The sequence below is a fragment of the Syngnathoides biaculeatus genome, chromosome 7, assembly GCF_019802595.1.
Source record: "Syngnathoides biaculeatus isolate LvHL_M chromosome 7, ASM1980259v1, whole genome shotgun sequence".
In the NCBI taxonomy this organism is placed as follows: Eukaryota; Metazoa; Chordata; class Actinopteri; order Syngnathiformes; family Syngnathidae; genus Syngnathoides; species Syngnathoides biaculeatus.
This window is the reverse complement of record NC_084646.1, coordinates 15,984,103-15,993,419: the sequence shown is the minus strand read 5'-3', so window position 1 is coordinate 15,993,419 and position 9,317 is coordinate 15,984,103. Positions and strand designations below refer to the sequence as shown.

General features: G+C 40.0%; 1 protein-coding gene across 1 annotated transcript; it reads left to right on the top strand.

The window, feature by feature from the left end:
* The first annotated feature begins 570 nt into the window (after nt 1–570).
* On the top strand, nt 571–3,970 carry acer1 (alkaline ceramidase 1). The gene is made up of 6 exons (XM_061826128.1): nt 571–684; nt 816–930; nt 1,493–1,631; nt 2,004–2,141; nt 3,584–3,721; nt 3,793–3,970. Exons 1-6 carry the CDS (start codon nt 592–594, stop codon nt 3,968–3,970), a joined length of 801 nt encoding a protein of 266 aa, XP_061682112.1. The 5' UTR covers nt 571–591.
* Nucleotides 3,971–9,317: the final 5,347 nt, after the last annotated feature.

The window sequence follows — 9,317 nt, the reverse complement described above, 5'->3', positions numbered from 1 at the left end:
AGCACTGTTTGCTGACATCGTTCTGTTATTTTATGACAAGAGTATTTTATTCAAATGAGTGCTGTCACTGTAAACTGAGGTGGAAAATCACAACCCTGTCCATCTGCAGTATCTAGATGACTTTGGTAGATAGACGCACCACATAGATATACAGCATACAATTGATAGATAAACATTTACCTATTTTGAGCTAATCTAATCTGACATCTCTTTTACTTTCCAATGATAGTGAGATTGAAAATGCTTTGACAACGTTTACTGAAAAAAATATCTGAAACCCAAATGTACATAAATAGCTCATGTATTGCTATATTTTCAAATTTCTTTCCTTGTTTTTTCTCCAAAGCAGGATCTCAGGCTGTGATATTAGCCCCCCCTTCACTGTAGTGCATTTAAATACACAAATGGCTATTTGAAAGTGAGCAATGGCGTATTTGAATACAGGGGCACATAAAGAGAATCAATTTCCATAAACCACTGATACAATGACACCCCGAGTCCTCTTCCATATTGTTTTTTTTTTTTTATTGCTCGGGTTTTTGTTTACTCGGAATTTATCTCTGTCTGTCAGGTGTCTACTCGAGTGAAAGGATGGCAGGATTCTTCTCCTACGAGAGTTCACAGGTCGACTGGTGTGAAGGCAACTACAAACACTCTGAGCATGTGGTGGAGTTCTTTAACACTGTGAGATTCCTTATCAAGCTCATTCTCAATCACCCAATATTGACATTGTGACACAGGGAAAGGAAATCCCGACTGGCTCACTTGTATTTAAAGGTGAATGGCTTGTTTGTACGTTTGTTTTTTTCTTGCAGATGAGCAGCTTTATTTTCTTCATTATATCTCCCATCATGCTCTACCTCCTTCACCCTTACGCCAAAGAGAGGAACTTGGCAATCCATCTGGTCTGGGTTATGATGTTATTCGTAGGTAGGCCCTATTCTTCATCAAGTCTACTATTACCTGATCTACTTGGAAAAAAAAAAAGAAAGAAAATGCCCCAGACAATGATCGAAAATGATGAAGTGAAATGAAACAATATAGAATTTAAAAGTGACGTGAAGCTTATAATGTTGCAGGACGTCAAAAATGGGGGAGCAACTGCTTTGAGTTGTTGTTTAACGTGTTGGAATTGGAAAAGTTTCCCACTAGGTGTGATTGTGAGTGCGACTGTTGTCTGTCTCCGTGTGCCGTGCGATTGCCTGGCAACCAGTTCAGGGTGTGCCCTGCCTCCTGCCCGTTGACAGCTGGGATTGGCTCCAGCACTCCCATGACCCTTGTCAGGATAAGTAGCTCAGAAAATGGATGGATGGATGTGGGTCTATAAGAGTGACATCTTCCTCTGCTGGTGCACTCTATTTTAAAGACTAAGCAAAAATAATTTCCACTCCATGGACAGCATTCTTGCTGATATCTTGGTACAATCATTATTATTTACATCTCCTGTGAGGTTCCTTAATTCGAGTTTTCATGTCAAAAATCCTCCTCATAGGTTTGTTCTCGGCCTACTTCCACATGACTCTCAGTTTTGCTGGCCAGATGCTGGACGAGCTCTCAATCTTGTGGGTATTGGCAGTGGGATACGCCGTCTGGTTCCCACGCAGGCTGTTCCCTTCTTTTATAAAAGACAGGTAAAGCAACAACTACCCAACAGCTATTCCAACCTGTGTCGTCACAACTAAGCCTGCTCGCCCTGACGCCTTCCAATAAAAGCGCAAGCTATTGGTTTATTGAACACACGCCACTGTGAAACCTAACCTGCGCCGGCTGAGGAGCCTGTCTGACAGCTCCGACGGGAGTCACTGTCAACAACGCACAATGCAGCCTTACCGTCTTAACTTTAAACTGACAAATGGGCTTACTAGAATGGAGCTCTACCCTAAACACTATTAATAATTAACCACCGAAATGGCTTGAAAGAGAGCTGAATATTTAAAGAAAGAAAGCATCCCACGGGTTTGCTTTTTTTTTTTCTCGATGACTTTTCTGCGTGTCGCGGGCAGGTCCACCTTCTCAAGGCTCATCCTGGCGGTTACTGTGGTTACTTCCGTGTCCTCCTTCGTCCAACCTACAGTCAACGCCTATGTTCTGAACTGCTTCGGCCTGCACATGCTCTACATTCTGGCTATCGAGATGAGATGGTACGAGACTAATTGCAAACTGAACATCCATCCATCCATTTTCTTTTCCGCTTATCCTCACGAGGCTCACGGGGAGTGCTGGAGCCGAACCAAGCTGTCAACGGGAAGGAGTGGGGGGTAGACCCTGAATTGGTTGCCAGCCAATCGCAGGGCACATGGCGACAAACAGCCACATTCACAATCACACCTAGGGGCAATTTAGAGTGTCCAATGAATGTTGCATGTTTTTGGAATGTGGGAGGAAACCGGAGTGGCCGGAGGAAACCCACGCAGGCACGGGGGAGAACATGCAAACTCCACACTGCCGGGGCCGGGATTGAAACCAGGACCTCAGAACTGCGAGGCCAACGCTTTACTAGCTGTGCCACCCAAACTGAATATTCACTTCATCAATCACAGAATGTTATGACTCTAAATTCATTAAGTGAGTGCGAATGCGAGTGGTTGTCAGGCTCCTTTTTGACACAATTTTTTTTCTCGCAATGACCACATTTCACTCATTAAAACCATGAATTACAAAGTACTACAGTTTGGGGTTCCAAGCAAGCCGCGCCATTTGTACGGTGGCCTGGAAGTGCAAAACAGTATAACACATTGTGAGACGTCCAGCTCCCTGATTACTTCAAAAAGATTTTTTTTTATTGCTGCGTCTTTGTAACATTTAAAAATAAACGATTAGACATGAGCAAAAGAAGCAGCACGGTGGGGCATCTGGTTGAGCATTGGCCTCACAGTTCTGAGGTCGCGGGTTCAATCCCAGCCCTCCCTGTGTGGCGTTTGCATGTTCTCCCCGTGTCTGCGTGGGTTTTCTCCGGGTGGGCACCCCGGTTTCCTCCCACATCCCAAAAACATGCAACATTAATTGGACATTCTAAATTGCCCTGAGGCGTGATTGTGAGTGCGACTGTCATCTGTCTCCATTTGCCCTGCGATTGGCTGGGAACCGGTTCAGGGTGCACTCTGCCTCCTGCCCCTTGATAGCTGGGATAGACTCCAGCACTCCCACAACCCTTGTGAGGATAATAGGCTAAGAAAATTGATGAATGGATGAACAAAAGAAAAGCAAATGTTAATGTAAGTTGCAGATAGTGGGTGCTTTGACATTATCAATGAAGTTAAGCTCCTAGTTTGGGTTGAACGTGGACCATACTTTCATATTTTTTTCAATGTTGCAAGGGCACAAATCATTCATGCTCGTGTGAATTTTTTCTAAAATATTTTCTTCAGAAAACTGTAGAATCAAGATGGCCAGAAAATCATAACTATCTCTGTCCAATTTGATTTTTTTAAAGCACTCAGGAGGCATATTTGCATTGGATTTCAGGATTACTGTGATATCCTATGAAGTAAATGTTAGCATTAAAAGCTATTTGTTGTTTTATTTCCAAGCCTTCCCATGTTAATTAAGAATGGCATCATTTTCTTTGATCCCATTTATTAAGCTGTACTGACCAGAAAGTTTTGAGACTGGCCAAATTGTCGGTGGCTTTGTGGATGCTGGCTATCTCTTGTTGGATCAGCGATCGCTTTGGCTGTGGATTTTGGCAGAGGCTAAACTTCTGCTACTTGCACAGTATCTGGTAAGTTTGTATTGTGTTGCACGTCATGTATCGAAGACCCTGAGCTTTGATCCACTCGGCCTGCCCCTCAGGCACATTTTGATCGTGATAGCTGTGGCCTATGCAACGACACTGATCGCTTACCTGGACGCCAACAATGAGATCCCCTACTCACTACCTGGACTGCAGTACTGGCCCTGTGATGAATGGGCACTTGGATTACCTCACATTGTCCTCAAAGGCACAACAAAGACACTCAAACGGTGCTAATGACTTGCACGGAGAAATGCTTTTTGTTTTCTTTGCATTTAGCTACAGGAGTTACAGTGAAGAAAATAAGTATTTGAACACCCGCTATTTTGCAAGTTCTCCCACTTAGAAATCATCGAGGGGTCTGACATTTTCATCGTGGGTGCATGTCCACTGTGAGAGAGACAATCTAAAAAAGAAAAATCCAGAAATCACAATTTATGTTTTTTTCAAACGATTTATTTGTGTGATAGAGCTGCAAATAAGTATTTGAGCACCTGTCTATCAGCTAGAATTCTGACCCTCAAAGACCTGTTAGTCCGCCTTTAAAAGTCCCCCTCCATTATCCTCAAACAGATGCACCTGTGTGAGGTCGTTATCTGCATAAAGACACCTGTCCACCCCGTACAATCGGTAAGACTCAAAGTTGTAACATGGCCAAGACCAAGGAGTTGTCCGAAGACACCAGAGACAAAATTGTACAACTCCACACGGCTGGAAAGGGCTACAGAGAAATTGACAAGCAGCTTGGTGAAAAAAAGTCCACTGTTGGAGCAATCATTAGAAAATGAAAGAAGCTCAACATGATGGTCATTCGGAGTGGAGCCCCATGCAAGATATCACCTCGTGGGGTCTCAATGATCCTTAGAAAGGTGAGGAATCAGCCCAGGACTACAAGACAGGACTTGGTCAATGACCTGAAAAGAGCTGGGACCACCGTTTCCAAGGTGACCGTTGGTAATACACTAAGACGTCACGGTTTGAAATCATGCATGGCACGGAAGATTCCCCTGCTTAAACGAGCACTTGTCAAGGCCCGTCTTAAGTTTGCCAATGACCATTTGGGTGATACGGAGGAGTCATGGGACAAGGTTTTGTGGTCTGAGGAGACCAAAATTGAACTTTTTGGTCATAATTCCACTAACTGTGTTTGGAGGAACATGAATGATGAGTTCCATCCCAAGAACACCATCCCTACTGTGAAGCATGGAGGTGGTAGCGTCATGCTTTGGGGGTGTTTTTCTGCACATGGGACGGGACGACTCCACTGTATTAAGGAGAGGATGACCGTGGCTATGTATCGTGACATTTTGGGGAAGACCCTCTTTCTATCAGTCAGAGCATTGAAGATTGGTCGTGGCTGGGTCTTTCAACATGACAATGACCCAAAGCACACAGCCAGGAAAACCAAGGTGTGGCTCCGTAAGAAGCATATCAAGGTTATGACGTGGCCTAGCCAATCTTCAGACCTAAGCCCAATCGAAAATCTTTGGAGGGAGCTGAAACTCCGTGTTTCTCGGCGATAGCTCAGAAACCTGTCTGATCTAGAGAAGATCTGTGTGGAGGAGTGGGCCAAAATCACTCCTGCACTGTGTGCAAACCTGGTGAACAACTATAGGAAACGTTTGACCTCTGTAATTGCAAACAAAGGCTATTGTACCAAATATTAACATTGGTTTTCTCAGATGTTCAAATGCTTATTTGGAGCTGTATATTTATACTTATTATTATATTATATTATATTATATTATATTATATTATATTATATTATATATATTATATTATATAGCAAATACTTATTTTCTTCACTGTAATGAGTCTTGTCGAAGGAAATTGCAAGCCACCATTGTAGCTCGCCCAAATAAATAAATTAAAAAAATAATAATTGTGATAAAATAATTCTAAAATGTAATAAGTGTGGCTTTTTTAAAACTCTCTCTCTCTCTCTCTCTCTCTCTCTATATATATATATATATATATATATATATATATATATATATACACACACAGTACATGCTGTGAGATTTCAAAATGTTGACAGCAAGAAATATTTTTAACACGTCCATATGACAGTGTCCAATTCATGGTACATAAATTTTTTACATTGTTAAATCTGTACTTAGAGTGTTCATCAAAACCATACATAATTTTCTTTTTTTTGTGACTGCACACATGACTGGTCACAATTCTGGAGAAAATGTTTTCCTGATACTTGAATGCCTTCTTTTAATATCCAAACCTTATGTCAATATAATAGATACTCTGCGTGGTTGTATTGTGTGTTTGAATGTTTGTCTTTGGCACATATGTATGTTGAAAATGTGGTTTGGTGAAATGCTTTATTTAATTTAAGTCCATAAATTCAAGTGCATTTGATTGAAAAGCATGGATGCAATTATTATTCCTGTCTTTCGCCTTCACAACACTGAAGCAATGCTTTTATATGTGTTAACTTGGAGTTCTGATGTACTTCATTATATGATGCGTTCATGATGTGCTTTATTTGGAATCTTTTGCAATATAAAATGTGTAGCAAATACAGACAAAATCACATTGTGTGCGTTTCTGGGCTGGAGTGTGTCAACGTGGGTATTTTTCTTTTTTCTTTTTTGCGTTGATATTCTGAGGATGATCCCGAACGGAACAAAACTGGACGTGAAAGAAATGATGCAGGGCTACACAAAGAAATGCCAAAACAAGCTTGAGCGCCATATTAAAGCTCAACAGTGACCTCCTATGGACTCATGCTGACATTATTAAACAAAAAACAAAACAAAACGGAATTGCAACTATATTATAGCCTGAATGCCTGAATGGTTGCTAAAATGTGCAAAATATGAGGGTTCAAAAAATAACTATTATTTCTCACTTGGTTTAAAAATTAAATACAAAAAACCCCAGCAAAATAATAAATAAATAAATATATAAATGGGAACAATCTCATTATTGTAACGGAAACACAAAAATGTTGGGGGATCAGCAATGGATGCAAGTACTATAAAAATATGAGAAATTTTTTATAATTACTCATCGCTGATGTATAACAGCAGTTTGTTCTTTTCACTTTCAGGCCACTTTAGACAGCTCATTCATTCATTCCGGTTTTATGTTTTGCCATAAAAGCTTCCAGCTTGCAAGAGAGGCGTGTGTCTCGCTGGTGCTGCAGCGGGGGGAGAGAATTTTTTTTTTTTACATATATACAGACTTTCTTTTGAGGAGCACATTCTCCTGTTGACCACCAACAGCCTCAATGAAAAATTCAGAAGAAATGTGATCAAAGCTGCACTGGGGGAGACTGCCTGAAGAGCTTCAGATCTTCAACTCTGAACAACACGTGTCTATTCCCTCGTTGCATGAAATTCCACATGCAAGCTGAAGAGCAAAACGCAGTTATGTCTTCACTTGTGAAGGTATTAATTGCCCATGTGACACATCATTTTCATTTTCCGTGGAAATGTAGATTAATACTGTACGGTATATGCCAGTCACAAGGATAGATAAAACTGTACAATGTAATGAAATCCGAACAAAAAGATAATCGAAAGTTGGCCTTTAACAAAATGTTCGGTTTTGATTGGGAGAACCAAAACATTAATACAACAATATTTTACTGTTGCGGTCTCAAAGCTCATCTGGTCATTCTGAAAGATTTTTTCATAATTATATCTGCATCATTATTTTTTGCAACATACATTGGGTTGAAATGTATACATAGGTTATAAAAAGGCTGAGCATTTTTGTGTTATTATCCCGGCAAAACAGATTTTTGGGGATCTTAATTATGTTTTGTACATGGATCGCAATTTTTGTTTAATCAGTTTGATTCATTCCTTACATTTCAACTCATTCTTCGCAACTCAAACGAATGTAAATACTTATAATATGTCCCAGCTCCATGAAAAACACCAACCAAAATATTTTGTCATGCATTTTTTTTCTGTGAAATAATAGCACTCCACAGCATTGTTCTTTGTAGAAAGATACACTGTTAAATTACACTTTTATTGGTGCTTCATGGTGTCATTTTCTTTGTTTTTTTTTTTTACGATTTCCCACTTTAATGCTCATTGCCATTGTGCTCCATCTAGTGTTAGCGCTCTGGCCACTAGGGGATGTGTAAAGCCGACATACATATTACATGTAGAAGAGTTACACAACTAAGTGACTCAGGAAGCTGCAATATTATCTCACATATGTCACGGATTTTGACTATTCTGTTGCATTACTGTGAAAACAAGTATGAATTTCTTTACACCACAAAGTAAACACCATTTAGCACTTGTATCTCAAAATTGTATTCCTTACTCAATCATTGGCCAAGCGACAGCTTTAATCTCGACAAAAAATTGGTAAATTGAAGTTCCACTGTACGGAAGTGTATTGCTGTGTCACACACACACACACACACACACACACACACACACACACAAAAAAAACCTGTGTTTTTCTGTATTTTTTTTTCTGTTTTTTGGACTATATATTTTTTATGTTTTTTTAAGTAATATTTTTCCCTCTGTTTTTTGGGCTATTTTTTTCCGAGTTATCAGGACTAGTCCCAAAAACAGGAAAAAAATAGCCCGAAAAATAGGATTTTTTTCTTTGTGTGTGTGTGACAGCCATACACTTCCGTACCACTGTACTCCTTTACTTGCAGAGCAATTTTTTTCATCTTCTCTCAAAATGTATAAGCACAGGAAAATACAAAACCCATCACTTTATGCATAAATGGCAAGTGGAACCCAGGATGTTTTTTAAAAATCCTTTGACAGAAATTTTTTCCATCTTGATAATCATGTAGGAGCAAATTTAAACAGTTACAAAGTAAAGTGTGATAGTGATTCAGTTTTACCTCTAACCTTTGTTGAAGTACCTTAACGGTTACAGAGTACTGTACTATATATCCAAATAACATCCAATAATAACAACATCTGACTTTACCTTTAGGAATTCCAAGAATCTCCCTGAGTGTCCTAAGAAGGGTTAAAAATGGCAGCTAACGGTTGCTTTTTTTTAAAATCATAAACATCCAGGGATGGTGATTCATTAAAAATTCTAGACGAAAGATGATGTTTTTAATCATTGCCATGCCTTAAGAGCTTTTGTCAAGGAAATGATCATTAAAATGATGAGAAAGCTCTCGTTTGTGAAACCGACCTCACGTCACACTTTTGTCCCGTTCCATTATTTCCAAATGAAAAGGAGGATTAAGGACTTGATGTCTCAATGTGAGTGAAACCCTCTCATGCCTGAAAACCAAGGTGGGATTCCTTCTCCTGCTTGGACTCCAAAGGAAAACTGGATTATTTAGGAGAGGAAGCATATGTGCAATGAGGGACCGGTGACCTCGCGGGCCAAAGTGGAGGCCCAATAATCTCACTTCAAAGTGTTCCGCCCAAGAGAAGTGACACCCTCTCACTTTTAGGGATGGGGGGGTGGAGACTGGTGATCAGAAGACAAACTGCTCAGTTTCTTTTCCTCATTATACTGGAGCATCCTTGTTGACTTATTAATGTACTGAGGCACAACTAATTGCGTCATTAAATGGGTAAAAACAACCCATTGATGCTTTTGGAAATTTAAAAAAAAG